General features: G+C 40.8%; 1 protein-coding gene across 2 annotated transcripts in view; it reads right to left on the bottom strand.

Moving 5' to 3' along the window:
* The window catches only part of ENPP3 (ectonucleotide pyrophosphatase/phosphodiesterase 3), a 100,075-nt gene that overhangs the window by 34,425 nt on the left and 44,380 nt on the right, over positions 1 to 21,270 (bottom strand). For both annotated transcript variants that reach the window (XM_006144301.3, XM_027770234.1), the window contains 4 exons: positions 9,766 to 9,874; positions 7,943 to 8,071; positions 7,548 to 7,579; positions 4,963 to 5,090 (listed from right to left, as the gene is read on the bottom strand). In XM_006144301.3, coding sequence (XP_006144363.1) covers positions 4,963 to 5,090; positions 7,548 to 7,579; positions 7,943 to 8,071; positions 9,766 to 9,874 — 398 coding nt within the window. The remainder of the gene's footprint in view (positions 1 to 4,962; positions 5,091 to 7,547; positions 7,580 to 7,942; positions 8,072 to 9,765; positions 9,875 to 21,270) is intronic.

The following is a 21,270-nucleotide window of genomic DNA, read 5'->3' as shown; positions in this document are numbered from 1 at the left end:
TCCAGCTGGCAGCTAGAATGAGCTCTCTGAAAGGCAGAGCTCATTATGTTCAGCTCAAGCTGCCTTGCATCTACCCATGGTCTCCTGTTGTCCTCAAGAACAAAGTCGCATTTCTTAGTCATGATAGAAAAGGTTCTCCACGCAGAGGGCAGCTTCGCCCACTCCATGCTCCAGCAATACGGAGCTATGAACAATCATTTCAATCTAGTTCTAAACAGAAACCTGCTTCCAGTACTGCTGCTTTTAAAAGGTACCCAGATTCCCTGGGCAGAGCATTTAGAGAAAGAAGTGCCAGCCTGCCAGTGCTCAAGCTTGGCAAGCAGATGGCACCTCTGGAAAAGAAAAGGGGCCCTCTTCCTCCTGCCAACACAGCCCCCTGCAGGACTTGCTGAGCTGATTAGATGAGGTTTCCACTCCCACTCACCTCCTTGGCTGGGTGCCTCTGTACAATGCGCAGACAGCATCGGACAGACCAGCAGTGTGGTAACATTTAGACTAGTCCATCCTGAGTCTTCAAAATCCAAATCAAAAGTCAACCCCACCAGCAAGCATTCTCTGATGTTCCCTGACCCCCACACCTGAAGGTGCTGCCTTGAACCTTGTACTGGGCTCTACTGCAGCAGGTGTCACATCTGACTGTAACTACCTTCCTTCCAATCTGGGAGAAGATCCTTAGGGCAGACGGTGTCTGTTGTCTTTAGTTTTAGGTACCTGGGGTGTATTTGTCAGCTACTATTCCAAAATAAAAAGCTATTATTTATGTCTTCTTTTTTCTTTTCTTTTCTTTTCTTTTCTTTTCTTTTTTTTTTTTTGGAGAGAGATTTTACTATAGGGCACGTGCATTCACCAGAGAGACAGAGAGACAGAAAGCAAAAAATCACCCTTTAAGGGAAATGACCATACCATAATCCCCTTTCCTCCATTCTCCTCTTGGAATGTTGGGCACGCGTGCACATGTGCCTGGCGTTCTTGGGATATTGGGCACATGTGCATATGTGCCTGGTGTAAGTTTCAATCTATTGGGTCTGGGACTCAAACCACAGTCAGCCACGTGAGAGTCCAACGGCATAACCATCATGCCATCTGCTGGTCACTTTTTATGTTTTCTAATACAGTAACAATACCTCAACTATAATTTCTTTTCTTTAAAAGGTTTTTGCTTTAGGGCATGTATGCTCACCAGAGACAGAGAGATAAGGAGAGAGAGTGACAGGAAAAGTGAGAAATCAACTCCCTCCCTGGGGGAATGGCCTCACCATAACCCCTTTTCCTCCATTCTCTTCTTGGGATATTAGGCATGCTCACATATGTGCCCAGCCTGATTTTCAAGCCACTGGGTCCAGGACTCAAACCATGGTAGGTAATGTGGGAGTGTAGCGACAAAGCCACTATGCTATCTCCTGGCCCCTCGATTACAGTGTCAAATAATTGAACTTTCCTCACATTTTAGGCAAAAGAAGGATAGAAGGATGAAACTCCATGACACCAACCGTTGAAATTTGCTATGACTAGGAAAAAGGGATCTAATTTAGTTAGCAAATAATGTGTAGTATTACAATGACCACATGATACAGTATTACAAAGACGCCATACTTTTACTTAGAAAATAGGTAGCCTGAAATGTTTTAAGAGTTGGAGATACAGTGAACCTGGGCCTGAATCAGATTAAATTGCTCGGTGTTCTTGCTAAGGCCATATTCAAATGTTCATTTGGTGTATATTAGTTTACCTTGTATGAAAGAGAATAATAAAACTACATTAATGTGTGTTATAGAAGAGGAAAAATGAAGCCCTAAGACACTAATTTTTCCAGGTCTCAACAACTAGCTGGGGTAAGGGGGGGTGGGAGGGAACCAGGCCTTGACTATTCTAGGTACTGCTCTTTTTTGCATTTCATTACTAGTTGCTTAAAAAGACAGAAAACTTGGGCCAGGTGGTGGCATTGGGTTAAGGTGGCTGACTCTCACACAGCCTACTGCGTGGCATGAGTCCCTGACCCAGTGACTTGAAAAACACTAGGTGTGCACATGTGCCCCAAATCTCAAAAATAGGGAGGAATGGAGGAGAAGGGATTGCAGCATGGCCATCCCCCATGGGGAGTGCTTTGTCACTTTCTCCATCTCTCTCTGGTGAGTGCAGGCACCCTCTGGCAAATTAAAAAAAAAAAAAAAGAAAGAAAGAAAGAGAAGAAAAAACCTCATCTTCAAGACTGAGTATTAATGTGTGCTACTCAAAGGTATTCTCATTTTATAACCCTTTCTCCCTCTGCACCAGTGCACCCTAATTTCCTCGGTCTTATAATCCTAACACTGACTATTTGGAGAATATACACCATTTGGACATGCGCCTTCTATATATTACACACTAAATTCCTATCAACCATAGCATATTTTATATTTGGAAAGCCTAATTTTTCAAAGTTTATTTAGTTCCTCTATGCATGCGATACCTGGGGGTGAGGGGTAGACAGAACCCCAATAGGGTCTGGACACCAGGGTCCCCCCTCCAGCCCTCAGTTGCCAGTCCTGGATCATAGGCAAGAGTATGTCTGGCATATTCAGTGAGGTTTCTGGACTTTACCTGGGAACCTTCCCGTTGGGAGTGCCCTGAAGATCATCGTTTTTTATCGCTGTGCCACCAAACAGCCCCTAGTAAAGTTTAATTTTGTTCACATATTTTAGGGAAATCTCTAGAGATCCTTGTCCGAGTCACGGTATAGCCATTGACTTACACAAAGGGCTAAGAAACTCTGATCTCAAGGAGAAAGGCCAGTGCCATCTAGTGGCCCAGTGTGAAACTGCAACTCTCTGGCCAACCAGTGGATTTCCAGATTATTTTATAATAGGTTCTGCCAAATCCCATGTCCCTCATTTTGCCCACATGTATACTGGAGCCCAACTCAGTTGTCATTTTTTTTTAGTTTATTTATTTATTTTATGAGAGAAGGGGATACAGGTCTCAACACACCACCAACCTCTCAGCTCCTCATCTTATTTCATTCCCCATTCCCCGCAAGTCTTCCAGTCAGCCAGTCAGGATCATGGGCACACTGGCATACTCAGGTCGACTCAAGATCCACCCCCCTAAACCTTCCCATGTAGCCCTACCACCTGTGCTACTGTGGCTGGTCCTCCCTTGTCTTCTTCCACCTCGTCTTTGTCAAATCTGTCTTTTAGCCATTGCATTCCCCTGATACTGTGTTGCATACATATAAGATATTGCAGAGGGACCAGCAGTTGGCATAATGGCTATGTCACTGGACTCTTGTGTAGTCGACCACGGTTCGAGTCCCAGACCTGGTGGCTTAAACTCACGCCGGGCACATGTGCATGCATGCCCAAGATCCTGAGAGAACGAAGAAGATGGGATTGGGGCATGGCCATCCCCCCTGGGGGGTGATTTCTTGCTTTCTGTCTTTCTGTATCTCTCTATCTCTCTGGTGAGAATATATGCCCTATAACAAAAAAGAAAAAAAAAACTCTCCAAAAAAAAGATATACCATATGATTTCAATTCTGTTTATATCCACTTTAGACACATGGGAAACAATACTGGAATGAAATAATTAGTTTAGCTATGAGAGAGTGTGTATTTATTTTTATCAGCTTTATCCGCTAGAGTGTAATCTCCATGAAGTCAGGAATCATGTCTGTGTGTACTTAAAATGCCAGAAACAGAGCTTGGCATACACAGAGCAACCATGCAATAAAATTTGTTGAACCAATGACCTAATTGATTATTTAGGATGGAACGAATCAGAGTGGCTTTTACTTTCTCTACACACTTACATTCTTCAGACGCTCAGTGATCGGCATGAACTACAACCATAACCAGAAATAAGAAAGAAATGTTGCTACTAGTTGATTAGCTTTTCCTTAAAACTGTAAAAGTGCTCTTTTGGAATAGGACCAGCAGATGGTGTGATAATTACTTTACTGGACTCCCATGTAGTTGACTGTGGTTTGAGCCTCGGACCTGGTGGCTTAAAACTCAGACCAGACGGGGGCCAGCAGATGGCATAACATCTATGTCGCTGGACTCCCATATAGTTGACCATGGTTCAAGTCCTGAACCCAGAGGTTAAAAATCATGCTGGGTACGTGTACGTGGATGCCCAAAATCCTGAGAGGAGAATGGAGGAGAAAGGATTATCACATGTTTATACTCCCTGGGGAGGGGTGATTTCTCACTTTCTGTCTCTCTGTCTCTCTCTCTGGTGAGCACATGCACCCTATATCATCCTGTACCAAAACCTCTCTTAAAGAAAAAAACAAAAGCAAAACGAAACAAAAATACTCACACCAGGTGCATGTGCATGCGTGCCCAAGTACTCTTTTGGGCCAGCCAGTTACATAGTGGTTGGGGTGGTTGGATCCCACATGGCCAACCACGCAGTTCGAGTCCTAGACTCAGAAGCTTGAAAAATACTCCAGGTGTGTGTATACGTGCACATGCGTGTGTGTGTGGGGGTGTGTGAGTGTGTGTGTTCAAAATCCCGAGAAGAGAATAGTGATTGCAGAAAAGTGATTGCAGCGTAGTCATCCCACCTCAGGGGTCTTGATCCATTTTTCCTCTCCCATTCTCTCTCTCTCTCTCTGGTGAGCGCACACACCCTATAGCAACAGATCTTAAAGATTGATCTCATCAATCAGCTGATGCCATCTTTATGTTTTCTGCTGCTCTAAATAGCACAGTGGCAGGTAGGAACACGCCGGTCCCACAACCACTGAGATGGTAGCTGGGACACTCAGCCTCCTTCCTCATTCTTGCCTACACTGGAAGATTAGGATGCTAAGATCAACAATCAAATAACAGCTTCAACCATTAAAGTGCTAGACAGCATGGAAAAGGTAAAAAGGTCACTGCCTAGGAAAAAGTACATGATCACAATAACAGTAAGGTTAAGTAAATTCTCAATGAAGCATGCTTGATAAAGTGTTCTGAGGTAAACAGACACACAAACCTCACAGCAAGCCACTGCCGATCCACCATGAGGTGAACTTTGTCGATTCTGACATTGTTAGCGTAGTGTAGTCGTTTGGGCAGATCACGAGTCAAATAAGGTTTAAAATGCTGATCATCTTTTCGGCACTGAAAAACAGGTAAATATTTCTTGAAGAAACAAAATGTGCAAACTAATTTAAAAATATCATCTTCTAGGATAAGTTGCTGGGCACGTTTTTAAAGTAAAAGAATTTAAGCTTATATAGCAAAATAGGAATATTAAACCTAGTATCAACATGGTCAGATTCCACGGTCACATGATTTTATTGTTGCATCAATAATTATATCGCAATTAAAAATCTGATTTCCATATTTTGTGGTATATATCTTAAGTTACTATAAATCTTCTCTTTTTTCCTCACAGAAAACGAATAAAACCTAGTTTTAGTGTGGTAATTACAACTTTTTAACCTAAGCTATATGAAAAGTATACATATATTATTACGTATGGATAAAAGATATTTTAAAAATCAATTATACTTCCCCCAAAATCTATTCCCAACTGATTCAATTTACCTTTTAAAGAATCCACATTTGCTTAGTTTTCAAATCAAGTTAACAGCTATGGAAACCCAGTACACCTCCTTATTTGTAAAAAATTCATGGAGTCCTCACAAAGTCTCTTTAATCATGACTGCTATAACAATATGATGCACTTTAAAACTGTAAAAATGCAAATCACATTGGTATCTATGTAAAAAATGAAATAAGAAACAGAACTACAAAGGACCATTCTCTTCCTCATGCCTCTTTTTTTTGTGAAGCACTAGGAAAAATATGATAAACATACAAATAAGAATATGAGGAAATGAAAATGTTCTACTTTGTCATTTCTTGTGTATTTGAAAACCACAATATCTCAAATATATGAACAAGTCTGGGTCATTATGATCTCAAAAAATAAGAGAAATTTTTATGAAATAAAAATATTTAGGAAAACACAGTCTTAAATAAATTTTATAAGAACTGGGAGAGCAGAGTAGGTGTATGGGACAAAAGAGAAAAACAAAAATTATTTATTACAAACATTTGTCTGCCAGTTTTCTTCTTCCTATGTGGGTGTTTTTTTCCAGACTCCTGCTTTTTCACTTGTCATTATTTCCCTCTCAGAACGATGTTTGTAACCTCTACCCATGATGGCAGCTGCTGATAATGCAGCTTCTTCAAAGATACGAGAGATTAAAGAGCCCTGAAGGATGTCAGATGACTTGATCATCACTTTCCTCATTGGTGTCTGCCAGGGTCAATCCAGAGAAAACTAGGGATACACTGTCAACTTGTGAGAAAGTGTGGGGTGTTATTCTTTGCATTTAAGAATTTTGAATGAAGACACCAGAGGTGAGAAAAAAAAATGTTGATCCTTTCTCTTACGTTCGTCCAAATAAATGCAATCTCGTCTCACAAAGCAGCACTGCTGGGAATTTCTGCTGAAACATGTTCCTGAGAATAATGCGCTACTTCAGGAAATGGTAGTTATTTCTTTGGGCCCTTCTAGCTTCAGGCCCAGCCTCTATGTGTGATGGTATGCAATAACTTCCAAAGCCTGATACACTGAATCCTTGCCCTACTGGATTAAAAGACATTTACTTTTCCTCAAAAATAGATCTTCAGCTATATGTATCATAAGGTGATGAAACAAAAAGAAAATAATATATGGATTTGGAAAGTCCACAAGTTGTGGAAATTCCGAACTATGCTGATTTAACAGGCTGCATATATACGTTTTCCCAGGAGGGGGCGATATTGTCCATCGTGTTTACTCAAGATCAAGCTTTTCGAAGGTTTGAGAGAAAAAGTGATTTACACCCAAGAGGTTTTTCATTTTAATGGTCATTCCTACTTCAAACTTGTGATGGGCTTGAGATTCTATTAACCATGCTTAACCCACTATTTGTCTTTAATCATCACACACCATCCTCACAGTTTTCACTCTAACTGTATATGCCACCTCTACTTAATTAAATGTGATCTCATCCCAAGCAATAACAAACTCACAAATTCCATTTAATAGGTTTATTTGCGAATATATTTTAAATATGTAACTATTGAAATGAGCACACCCCAGTTCTCTCTAGCAGTAGCGAACCTCACTTCATGCTACCTGGAATTTTCCCTATCCATTTACGTACACCTGGGATGTGGGAACCAGTCAAAAATAGCTGCTATTGTATTTAGGGGATAAAGACATTATTTCTCCAGATTTGTACAAAAAGATGTACAAGAGCCTGTGAGTCACTATTTTCTTTTATGGGGTCACGTAAAAAATGAAAATGCTACCTGAAGCTCACTAGCATAGCCTTTTGGATGAGACATCAGCCCAAAAGAAAACCAGAAATTAGTGTTATTATCCCAAACTAATTTCCTGTGATGGTGTCAACTCCAAAATGATAACAACCAAAATAAAAGCAACTAATGCATTGATGGAGAGCTTTTGTAAAAAGATGAGTGGCTTAGACTCAGAAATATGAAATACAATTTTTCAAAACCCAGATTAAAGTCACTATATTAATTTAAATATACATTTTAGGGAGACTATATACTTACACTGAGGTTCCTAACAATTCCTTCAGAATCAACTGTTTCAAAAGGAAAAAAGAAAAGTATCACATTACAAATGATAATTAACAACTGCAAAAGAAAACAAACAACTCAAGTGAATTTGACATCACTTATTACTAATGATCTGGTAAAGTTAAATAAAAATTATTTCAAACAAAGAATTATATTAGCATTTAAGAATAATCAATATCTAACAATATTCGATATTACCATAGATTTTATAGACTCACTTTAACATAAGAATTTATCATCAATTTCGGCATGGTCTTCCCAAGAACTCAGAAGGGACCACCGAGCCTCTCAGAATCAGGGGTTTCTGTTTATTCACTTTTAGTTTTACCTTCTTTTTCTTTAATTTATACAGATATCTTTATACTTACAACTAAAAAAGTCCTGAGGTATATTAATGGCCCTGATGCGGGCAGCAGGCCCTTGATACATGTAGAAGTTTATTTGGGGCAAATAATCTGTCATATATTCCACCTTGTCACAGTAAGTCTGGTCCATTCCTGAATTAAAAAAAAAAAAAATCCAGCTATTTTAGTACAACAGGGCAAAGCATTGAGGAGCCATTTGAGAAATGTTAAAAATGCATTGCTGCATTTCTCATTACGTGGATGTTCTAGAATACAAACCAACATTCTGGAGATACTCTCTCGCTCCTCCTCACACCTCATTCCTGGTTCCTTAGAGCTTGGCTCTAAATGTCCTCCTCAAGAAGATGTCTGAATACTCTGGCTAGAAAAGGTTTATGTCTGTTTCCTCTACTTCTGAACGTTCATGTCTGCTAGCATGGAGCAGGCACTTAAAAAGTAAATGTGGGGGCCAGCAAGTGGCGTAATGGCTAGACTCCCGTGTAGCCGACCATGGTTCAAGTCTGAGACCCGGTGACTGAAACTCACACCAGGTGCATGTGCGTGCGTGCCCAAGATCCCGAGAGGAGAATAGAAGAGAAGGGATTGCAGCGTGGCCATCCCCTCTGGGTGGTGATTTCTTGTTTTCTGTCTCTTTGCCTCTCTCTGTCTCTCTGGTGAGCACATGTGACCTATGGCAAAAAACTCTCAAAAATAAAAAAAAGCAAATGTGGCATGTATAAGTACTTCAAAACTGTGTGAATACACTCAATGTGAAGTGGGAGAGGGTGTGGCTATGGTTTCATCCTTTCATTGTCAGGTTAACTGAAATGCAGAGTAACCTCAAGTAGGGAAATGTGAGGTGCTGGGAACTTTATAAACAAAAGTTAGTATTAAACAAACACATACTATTCAAAAAAAATTTACAGTATTGCAAAATTTGTCAATACAGTCAATTGCGGCCAATGTGCAAGAATGAATCATTGGCTGAAAAGGCCTGAAAAAGAATGTGTAGGTTGAATAACAACCTAACTGCATCCTTACCAAATACTCTTTGCTCCATTTTTACAGAATATAAACTATATGGATAGATTTTCAGAGATGTTAAAATAATTAAACCAGAAAATTTAATTAGTTCTCACAATTTACTGCAAAATTTAGTCTTTTCTTGGGAACCAGCAGTTAGCGTAATGGCTATGTCGCTGGACTCCCACATAGTCTACCGCGGTTCGCATCCCGGACCCGTGGCTTAAAACTCAAGCCGGGCGCGTGTGCGTGCGTGCCCAAGATCCCGAGAGGAGAGTGGATGAGAAGGGATTGCGGTGTTACCATCACCCCGGGGGTGATTTCTCAATTTCTGTCTCTAATGTCTCTGTCTGTCTGGCAAGCGCACGCACTCTATAGCAAAAACCTCTCCCCCCCAAAAAAAAAATTTATTGTTTTCTTCAAAAGCTTGTAGGTCTGGGGAACCAGCAGTTAGCGTAATGGCTATGTCGCTGGACTCCCATGTAGTCGACCGCGGTTCGTGTCCTGGACCCGGTGGCTTAAGACTCACGCCGGGCACATGTGTGTGTGTGCCCAAGATCCCGAGAGGAGAATGGAGAAGGGATTGCGGCGGGACCATCCCCCCTGGGGGGTGATTTCTCGCTTTCTGTCTCTATGTCTCTCTCTGTCTGTCTGGCGAGCACACGCGCCCTACAGTGAAAATCTCTCCAAAAAAACAAACAAACAAACAAAAGCTTGTAGGTCTGGCAATATAGACTATAAAATTATTGCTATTATTTTTGTATGATCCCTGAAGCAATAAAATACAATTAATGGTAAAATACAACTTAAAACAAACAACATACCATGGTCAGCCAAAAGGATTATATTGACACAGTTGTGTAAGTTCCGTTGTTTTAGTCCTTCCATCAACATTCCAAAGGCATGGTCTACTAACTGCAATGCTTTAATTACCTATGAAAAATTTTGGAATTAAGTTTGTCTCCTTGAATTGTTTTAATTAACCAACTCATTATCCAATCAAGTAAAAATAAGCACGTTTTCTTCTCTGAAAGTGCTGGTTGTGCAACAGAGTATCATAATACCCATCCAACTACATTTACCATGTACCAATTCCCTGAATTTCTGTAAGCATAAAATTAAAGCGTGTACTCTCTATAGAAAGACTACTCACTAATAGATATATAAAATTATCCCAAACATCAACAACTACTATTCAAATGTACATGTTTTCATGGAAAATACCTGATTTAAAGAAAGGAGTCCACAGATATTTCCAAAGGAACCTAACATGTACACACATTCTCAAGGATCATGGGATGATGGATAACGAAAGATTTTTTACGAAAAGGGAAGAGGCATATCCTGGCCTGGCAGCTCCATGGCCTGGTGGTTAAGACAGCTGGGTCCCACAAGGTCAATCCTACGATTTGAGAACCAGACCTGAAGGCTTCAGAAATGCATCTGCCAGGCATGTATGTGTGCATGCACAAGATCCTCAAAAGATAGGGAGATAGAGCAGGAGGAATTGCAACCTGACAGCACACATGCCCTCTATACTACACTACACTAGGGTTCTTAGTCTTACCTGACTTGTAAAACTCTTCCCCCTCCCCCCCCAAAAAAGCAACCATAGTTATAAAGTACTATGAGAAATTAAACATTTCTCCCTAGCTCTTGCAATTATATTTCTATTATTCACTGAAAAAATAATACTAAAAAGTTACAGAGATGAATGTCAATTTACCATACTACGTTAATAGAAAGTTTAAAAATACACAGGAGAGATCAGCAGATGTTGTAATGGTTACATCACTGGACTTCCATGTAGTCAACCATGGTTCAAGTCTGGACCTGGACTTGAAATCCCATCTCATGAAATCCTCAGGAAAAAATGGGAGTAAGGGGTGCAGGAGGCACATTCTATACCTAATGATTCTACTCTAAGCATTCGTCTTCAGTAAACATCTAGAGGGCCAGCTCTGAAGTGCACACTAATATGATAATGCCCTATTCATGAGAAGCTGGATTCCACATGGTCACAGCATTTTGAATCCCCAACCAGGTCAGCCTGCATCAGGAAAGGCATGTGCTTGATTGCCCAGGATCCAATGGGCTAGAGGACTGGAGGAGGGGCATGGAGGGATAACCAGACTCCACGGGGGGTGCCTTTCTCTCTTTCTCTTTCACATGCATGCACAAGCACTGTATCATGCATAAATAATTTTTTTTAATTTAGAGAACCAGTAGGGTTTACGACCCCATAGCACAACTCTTAGCCACTGTACAGTAGAAGTTGGATTACACACGACCAACAGGGTTTGAGTCCTGGCTTCGTGAACTTGAAAAACAAACTAGGTGCACATGTGTGCTCAGGATCCTGATGTGATGGAGAACTGGAAGAAATAGGATTGCTGGATGACTGCTTCATTGAAGGGTTTTCTCTCTCTCTCTCTCACTCTCTCTCATCTCCCTTTCTCATGTTCACATGCTCTCTGGCATAAAAAAGAAAGCCTCAAATGTGGATTTATATACAAAGATATTCATCATATTATTTACCTATAATTTAAATGCTAAGAAAAATAAGTTAAGGCACATCCTTAAGACATACTCTACAGTCCTTAAAAACATTTAAAGGACAGAGGCATAGGAAACTGCTCATTATGAAAAGTTAAACATTAAAAGTGAGAAACAAACTGTAGACACACACGTATGTACATTATATAATCCTGATTTTGTTCTAAAATATATATTTCTTTTCTTTTCTTTTCTTTTTTTTTTTTTAAAGAGATGTTTAGGGTGTATGTGCTTGCCAGAGAGACAGAAAATGAGAAATCATTTCCCAGGGGAGGGGGCCATGCTGTAATCCCTTCTCCTCCATTCTCTTTTGAGGATTTTGGGCATGCACACACACACATGCCTGGTATGAGTTTTAAGCCACCAGATCCAGGACTTGAACTGTGGTCAACCATGTGGGAGTCCAGTGCCTTAATCACTATGCCATCTCTTGACCCCTATATTATGCATTTTTTTTTTTTTTTGGAGAGGTTTTTGCTACAGGGTGCATGCACTTGCCAGACAGACAGAGAGACAGAAAGCGAGAAATCACCCGATGGTCACATTGCAATCCCTTCTCCATTCTCCTCTTGGGCACACATGCACATGTGCCCAGCATGAATTTTAAGCCAACGGATCCGAGATGCAAACCGCGGTCGACTATGTGGGAATCCAGCGACATAGCCATTACGCTAACTGCTGGTTCCCTATTATGCATTTCTAAAAAAACATATATATACACCAAAATCCAAAAATAAAACATATAAAAGTACTATTACTTTTTTTTAGAGATTATTTTTGTTATAAGGAATGTGGCTCACTGGAGGGACAGAGAGACAGAAAGCAAGAAATCATCCCCCAGGGGAGATAGCCATGCTGCAATCCCTTCTCCATTCTTCTTTCTGGATTTTGAGCATGCATGCACACTTGCTTGATGTGAGTTTTAAGCCACTGGGTCTGGGACTTGAACCGCAGTCTACTGTGCGGGAGTCTAGCAACATAACCATTATGCCAACTGCTGGTCCTATAATGGTGTATTTTTTCCTGAATAGTGAAATAGAATTTTATTAAATTTTATTTTATTGCTTATAAACTTTGTATTTTTTTAAGAGAGATTTTCTTTGCTATAGAGAGCATGTACTCTCCAGAGAAACAGAGACAGAAAGTGAGAAATCATCCCCAAGGGGGATGGCCATGCTACAATCCCTTCTTCTCCATTCTCCTCTTGGGAACTTGGGCACACATATGCATACACATGTACTCAGCATGAGTTTTAAGTCACTGGGACCTGACTTGAACCATGGTTGACTACATGGGAATCCAGTGATGTAACCATTGCACCATCTGCTGATCCCTACTCTGTATTTTTAAACTTCCTATCAATGTAGTATGGTAAATTGACATTCATCTCTGTAACTTCTCAGATTTGTTTTCTCATGAAATCCTGAGAGCAACCTTTTTTTTTTTCCTGAGATTTTTGCTATAGGGCACATGCACTCACCAGAAAGAGACAGAGACAAAAAGCAAGAAATCACCCCCCCCAGGGGCGATGGCCACACTGCAATCCCTTCTCCATTTTCCTCTCAGGATCTTGGGCACACACGCACATGCGGCCGGCGTGAGTTTTAAGTCATCAGGTCCAGGACTCGAACCGCTGTCAACTACATGGGAGTCCAACAACATAGCCATTATGCTAACTGCTAGTCCCCTCAGAGCAAACATTTATGAATGATGCTTCAAACCAGAAAACTTGAGACTAAACTAAGTAACATATTCATGCTCCCACAGTTAATAAGGGACAGATCAGGACTTGAACTTCAGTAAAACTATGCCTTCTCTACTATCAAATCCATCATCAACTCTAGGATGCTTCCTGACCCTCAATTTTAGAGTGCCATATACTCTGGTTTGCCAGTGAGAGACATAGTTTCCACCTGTCCACATGATATCCCCTTTCTCATAGTCATCCTCATCCCTCCCAACCACACTAAGAGATCCCCTCTTCCATCCTCTCCCAGCACCCTAGCACACTGCTACCACTGGATTCCCGGTAATTTTGAAGTCATCATTTGAGGTGTCTGCGTCCAAGGAGAGCATGAGCTCCAGAAGGAAGGCATCATGTAAGTGAGCTCGTCACACACTTCCCAACCATAGGTAGAGTCTCCCATAAAGCACACACTTCATAGATTGGGCAGTACTGGACGCCAGCCCCAGCTCTGGCTCTGCCAAAGGAAGAAGCAAGAAAGCCCTGCATGGGCAATGATTGAGTAGCCATTCAGGTGGAAAGGTAATCGACAGAGAAATGTTTGCTATTGAGGGGCAAACCAGGTCTGGGTAGGACACTGTTAGGAAACACTTGCTTCTTTATATAGAATCATGATAGTCACTTTCACAGTGGACACTGAGACATTAATCTGGTATAATGAATTAACTGGTTAGACCCTCAATACACAGATCCAGAAGTCGCTTTTTGTAAAATTGAACTCAATGTTGCCGAGAATTCAGCAAGCAGAAAATGTTATGCAGATCGCTATAATCTGCTTTCTGAAAGGCACAATATCCTTCCTGACTTGCTCTATCCCTACCTGCTCCCCTAAAGTGTAGTTCTTCAGTTCTCTGAAATTCTTCCACCACAAATGTGGACATTTCCAGCATGTAAGGCATCAATCAGTTCTTAATCTTAGTTTTCTTTTCTTTTCTGAACTTTTCAACTTTTCATTCCAAAACATCGTAACTTATCAGTAGTAACAGCAGAGGGACCAAAGCGACGGAAGCTGTGCTCCAAACCCTATCTTCCAGACCCCCAAAACACTCAGATAGGTAGAAAGACCTCTGTCCTCTCTCTTTAAATCTTTAATTTAAAAAAAAAAATTTGAAACTCTTCTCACCTCAGACCTTTTCTTTCTCTTGCTAATTTCAGAAGCCATTATAAATCTAAGGTGTATCCTGGTGTAGTGTACTATGCAGTTTTCAATTTTGACCTTTTATAAAAAATTTCTTTTCCTCTTTTTGATTGTTTCTATCTAGTTATTTTTTTTTCTTTTATTTTCCTTTGGCTTTTTTTTAACCTTACTTTCCCACTCTGTTCTTCAATCTCCTTACACTGATTGTCTGGACAGGCCTAGGTACACAGTAGTCAAGTATCAGAATACTTTTAGGGGAATTAAAATCCTCAACGCTTACTGAACCTCACGCCTGAAGGAAGAAACTCTTTTTTTAATAAGTCTGAATCAAAATCTCTGTGGATAGCATGTTGCCAAACACAGTAGAGATGAGATTTTATCACAGAATTATCCTATAATAAAGGGCAACACATGATCTTACAGGTGCAGAAACTTTCTCTAAGCAATTAGGCAAAAGTGGATTCATTACCAAATGACTAAAATTCAGAGAAGAGAGAGCAGCGAGGAGAACGATGGAGCTGCAGAGACAACGTGGCTTCTCTCCTCCCATACCTCTGAACTCTCTGTTGAAACCCTGAAGCTCAGTTCAGGTGTACTGATTCCCTAGAAACTGTGAGGTCTTTGTAATATCCAATTCCAAAGTCAAAGTGCAGTTTGGTTGGTGAGCATAAGGGAAACAGAACTGCAGAGATTGCATATCACCTCCTCCCGCACACCTCTGAAAGCTCAGAATTAACTCTCAGAAATTAGGGAGACATGCATAATCCATTAGAAGATCAGGAACAATCGCAGAAGCACAAGAAACATGAGAAACCAAGAAAATATTTTCCCCTGAGGGAAAAGAACAGTCCTTCATCATCCTCAGACAGGGAAGTGGAACTTGTGGAAATATCCGATAGAGAATTCAGAATATCCATAGTGACAAAATCAAACAAAATGCAAGAGAAGAGAGACAATGAACTCCAGAAGATGCAGGAAAAAAAGAGACAATGAGTTCCAGGAAGTGAGGAAGTTCTTGCACAATCTGAAAGAGGAAATACACACCATAAAAAAGAATCAAATGGAGCTGTTAAAGATGAAGGCTGCCATTCAGGAAATCAAAACTTCCCTCGAAAGTATTAAACACAGATTAATCCATGCAGAAGATTGAATCTTAGATGTTGAAGACAAAACCTCTGACCTAGAAAAATAACCAAAAAAACTGAGAAAATAATCCAAAAATGAGAATACTATATGAGAAATACTAGATACTATTAAGTGCCCAAACATCCAGATAATCGGTACCTCAGGTGAAGAAATTAATAAGGGCATTGATAATCTATTCCATGAAATCTTGGAAGAAAACTTTCCAAATATAGAGAGGCATTCAAATATCTAGACCCAAGAAATGCAAATGACCCCTAGTAGAATCAACCCAAGATGATCTTCTCCAAAGCACATCATAGCCAGGTTGGTCAAATCCACAAAGACAAAATACTAAAATCGGCAAGAGAGCTACGTCAGGTTACTTACAGAGAGTATCTCATCAGGCTAACGTCAGACCTCTCATTAGAAACAAAGCGAGCAAGGAAAGAACGGGAAAATATAGTCAAAGTGTTAAGTGCAAAACAATTTCAACCAAGAATACTATACCCAGCAAGATTTCTACCCATCTGAAATTTAATCTTGCTGGGTATAGTACTCTTGGTCGACTACAGTTCAAGTCCCAGACCTGGTAACTTGAATCTCATGCTGGGTGTGTGTGCATGCATGCCCAAAATTAAAAGAGGAGAATGGAGGAAAAGGGATTGTGGCATGGCCATATCCCCGGGGGCAGGCGTGGGGGTGATTTCTTATTTTCTGTCTCTTTGACAAGCTCATGCACCCTATAGCAAAAATCTATTTAAAAAATTGAAAATTTTAAGCTTAAAAGGTTTTCTTAAGAAAAAATTGACATTGTACATTAACTCATTTTTTCCTTTATTTATCTTTTCAACATTGTCTTTTCCAGCAGTATGGGCATCATCTTCTTTACTCCTAAGAATGAATGTCCAACACAATATTAGGCCTTCCAGAACATGTTCAAAGTAGGTCTTAAGGAAATGATTCCGAACTAGAAGTGTTTTCAAAACTGAAAAATCTAAACTAACATATTAAGTTTTCATCTTAGTAAGTTAGTATGCTTTTTAACTTAATAAACTCAAATAGCCTTTTTACTATCAATTATGAGTCGTATTGACTCTGAATTAAGGTATATTATGAAAAATAACACTTATTATAAGCTCATTCAGGTTTCAACTTTCTCCATTTCTTTGCTTCTTCCTTCGTGTTTTTTGTTTTTGTTTTTTTTTAATTTCTTTTTTATTTTAAACTTGACATAGGGCATGTGCACTCATTAGAGAGAGAGAAAGAGAGAGAGAGAGAGAGAGAGAGAGAAAAGAAAGTTAGAAAGTACCCCTCAGAGGGGATGGTCACACCGAGTCTCTTCTCCTCCTTTCTCCTCCATTCTCCTCTCTGGAGTTTGAGCATACATACATATATGCTCAGCATGTTTTCCAAGCCACTTCTGAACTGCAGAGTTGGGTGTACAGGATCCAGCTGCCTTCACCATCACCACCGCTGTCCCCCCTCAGGGTAACCTCCATACATTGAGCTCTCCTTTCCCCTCTCTTTTCACCCTATCCCTCTGAGCTCTGGTTGCTGACCCAGCTAGACCTCATGAGCCCCTTGTGACCATCCCCTTATCTCATGGAACTGACCTCATGGCCAGGGCTCTTCCGGATGTATGCCTCACACCTCTCCGTGATTAACATCACAAGACTAGAGGCACTACACCCCACACCCTAACCCAGATATACCCTGCTGATTCTATTGATTGATAAGCTGATCTGATATCAAAACCCCTAAACAATGTAAGTCACTACTTGATTTTTGCATGCTTTGTTCTCGGCCTATAAAACCTGAGCTTGTATTCATTGGCAGAGCAGAGGCCGTCAGTGAAGCTTTCCTAGTAAGTAAACTCATGTCTTTATCTGCTGGACCTCCAAGCATGTTCTTGAACATCACACGCAGGCCTCCCCAGATTTGGGGGCCCCCAAAATATGCCTTTCTTCATTTGATTTATTTTATTTTTTTTAGGTTATTTTCATAGGGTGCATTAAGCTTGCCAGAGAGAGAGAGAGAGACAGTAAGAGGGAAAGTGAAAAATCAACCCCTAGAGGGATGGCCATACCACAGTCCCTTCTCCTTCATTCTTCTGGGATTTGGGGCACTCACATCTTGACCCAAGAAATGCAAATGACCCCTAGTAGAATCAACCCAAGATGATCTTCTCCAAAGCACATCATAGCCAGGTTGGTCAAATCCACAAAGACAAAATACTAAAATCGGCAAGAGAGCTACGTCAGGTTACTTACAGAGAGTATCTCATCAGGCTAACGTCAGACCTCTCATTAGAAACAAAGCGAGCAAGGAAAGAACGGGAAAATATAGTCAAAGTGTTAAGTGCAAAACAATTTCAACCAAGAATACTATACCCAGCAAGATTTCTACCCATCTGAAATTTAATCTTGCTGGGTATAGTACTCTTGGTCGACTACAGTTCAAGTCCCAGACCTGGTAACTTGAATCTCATGCTGGGTGTGTGTGCATGCATGCCCAAAATTAAAAGAGGAGAATGGAGGAAAAGGGATTGTGGCATGGCCATATCCCCGGGGGCAGGCGTGGGGGTGATTTCTTATTTTCTGTCTCTTTGACAAGCTCATGCACCCTATAGCAAAAATCTATTTAAAAAATTGAAAATTTTAAGCTTAAAAGGTTTTCTTAAGAAAAAATTGACATTGTACATTAACTCATTTTTTCCTTTATTTATCTTTTCAACATTGTCTTTTCCAGCAGTATGGGCATCATCTTCTTTACTCCTAAGAATGAATGTCCAACACAATATTAGGCCTTCCAGAACATGTTCAAAGTAGGTCTTAAGGAAATGATTCCGAACTAGAAGTGTTTTCAAAACTGAAAAATCTAAACTAACATATTAAGTTTTCATCTTAGTAAGTTAGTATGCTTTTTAACTTAATAAACTCAAATAGCCTTTTTACTATCAATTATGAGTCGTATTGACTCTGAATTAAGGTATATTATGAAAAATAACACTTATTATAAGCTCATTCAGGTTTCAACTTTCTCCATTTCTTTGCTTCTTCCTTCGTGTTTTTTGTTTTTGTTTTTTTTTAATTTCTTTTTTATTTTAAACTTGACATAGGGCATGTGCACTCATTAGAGAGAGAGAAAGAGAGAGAGAGAGAGAGAGAGAGAGAGAAAAGAAAGTTAGAAAGTACCCCTCAGAGGGGATGGTCACACCGAGTCTCTTCTCCTCCTTTCTCCTCCATTCTCCTCTCTGGAGTTTGAGCATACATACATATATGCTCAGCATGTTTTCCAAGCCACTTCTGAACTGCAGAGTTGGGTGTACAGGATCCAGCTGCCTTCACCATCACCACCGCTGTCCCCCCTCAGGGTAACCTCCATACATTGAGCTCTCCTTTCCCCTCTCTTTTCACCCTATCCCTCTGAGCTCTGGTTGCTGACCCAGCTAGACCTCATGAGCCCCTTGTGACCATCCCCTTATCTCATGGAACTGACCTCATGGCCAGGGCTCTTCCGGATGTATGCCTCACACCTCTCCGTGATTAACATCACAAGACTAGAGGCACTACACCCCACACCCTAACCCAGATATACCCTGCTGATTCTATTGATTGATAAGCTGATCTGATATCAAAACCCCTAAACAATGTAAGTCACTACTTGATTTTTGCATGCTTTGTTCTCGGCCTATAAAACCTGAGCTTGTATTCATTGGCAGAGCAGAGGCCGTCAGTGAAGCTTTCCTAGTAAGTAAACTCATGTCTTTATCTGCTGGACCTCCAAGCATGTTCTTGAACATCACACGCAGGCCTCCCCAGATTTGGGGGCCCCCAAAATATGCCTTTCTTCATTTGATTTATTTTATTTTTTTTAGGTTATTTTCATAGGGTGCATTAAGCTTGCCAGAGAGAGAGAGAGAGACAGTAAGAGGGAAAGTGAAAAATCAACCCCTAGAGGGATGGCCATACCACAGTCCCTTCTCCTTCATTCTTCTGGGATTTGGGGCACTCACATGCCGGGCGTGATTATCAAGCCAGGAGATCTGGGACTCAAACTGCACTCAACTATGTGGGAGGCCAGTGCCTTAACCACCACGCCCCCTGCTGGCCCCACCTTCCTGTATTTTAAATGAGACTTCATCTTAATCTCTCTTGTATTGGTATTTTTCACTCTTCACTTTCTCCTAGGACATTTCCCAGATTTTCTTCATCTTCAGTTGCCAAGGCACATCATTTTGATGTCACGATCATCTTAATTGCAAAATGAGCATCCCCAGACTCATTCTCCTTCTGCGATATTAATGCAGATAGAGCCACCAACTACCTGCAGACATGTGATAGAAACCCAGAACTCATCCGTGGTCCCCACTCGTCACCATTTCCACACTGTCATGCCAAGTCCTTCTCCTAAACGAATCTCAAATGTTGTTTTCTTCCACCCATGAAGGTCGCCACTACCGAAGTCCAATTCACTATTACCTCTTGTCTATAACGCTGCAAAATCCAACTTCTCTCTTCCCACTTTGTCTTGCTCCCTGTAACTCACCCCTCTTACATAATAAAAGTGATCTCTATGTACCTACAGATCTGGTCACATAACTTTCCTGATCGCAGTGCCTCATGGCTTCTCCTGGTACTTTTTATGGGCCGCAAAGACCTGCATGATGTAGTGCCTGCCTCTTCTCTGGGTTTCCTCTTAGCCATCTCCCCTGGTTTACACTATTCCAGACACTCGTGGGAGACCTTACTCACACTTTGAACAATTCCTGGCATAGAGCAGCACACTACTGGGGTTAGCTGCTTAGCATTCATATCGTTTATTATATCGTCTGTTTGTCAGGCCACTTAGCCCTCACTCTGTCTGCATACTTGCTCATTCTCTGTGTTCTCACACACTCAGCTCCTTCCTCCATCAGGCCAGTTGCCAAATCTGTTTCATTTTGTTCATTCAGAGGGGACCCTCCTAACCAGCCCCCAATTCCTACTCCACCCCAGACTAGGTTAGGACTTTCACAGACCTCTCAGTGCACTCTGATCTCTTTTTTTGCAACACTTTCAAAAATTGTGCTTAAATTTTATTAAGGGGCAAAACTAGAGAACTGAACAGAAGAAAAAATATGGCTCTGAACTTTGGGCAAGAACTGTAGAGGTCAGAAAAATGAAGAGAGCACTCTCTCTCAAACATGGATGACAGCTAAAACAAAAAAGAAGAAATATAAATATGTTTTATATAATTACTGAGCCATTTACTTTTACAGTAACCTGAGTATGTGTAAAATTCTGTAATACAGTTTAGTAGTGGAATACAGACGAGGCTCAACACTTAGAAGTGGCAAGATTTGGGGTCAGCTGATAGCATGGTGGTTAAGGCTCTGGACTCTCACATGACCAAACGTGGTTTGAGTTTTGGACCCAGCAGCTTGAAAAACACACTGGCATGCCCAAAACCCCAAAAGGAGGATAGAAGGGAACGGATTGGAATATGGCCATCCCTCCTCTGGGAGGAGGGGAGAGGTGATTTTCACTTTCCTTCTGTCTCTCTCTGGTAAGTGCACATGTTCTATGGCAAAAACCTTAGAGAAAATAAAAAGTAGTGAGATTTGCATGATTTGTGGCATAGTGGTTAAGGCTGCTGGATCCCACATGGCCAACTACACAGTTCGAGTCTCAGACCCAGCAGCTTGAAAAACACTCCAGGCCTGTGTGTGTGTGTGTGCCCAAAATACTGAGAGAAGTATGGAGGATAAGGGACTGTGGTATGGCC

Source organism: Tupaia chinensis, unplaced genomic scaffold, assembly GCF_000334495.1.
Source record: "Tupaia chinensis unplaced genomic scaffold, TupChi_1.0 Scaffold000117_2, whole genome shotgun sequence".
Classification (NCBI taxonomy): Eukaryota; Metazoa; Chordata; class Mammalia; order Scandentia; family Tupaiidae; genus Tupaia; species Tupaia belangeri.
This window is presented reverse-complemented; position numbering and strand designations above follow the sequence as displayed.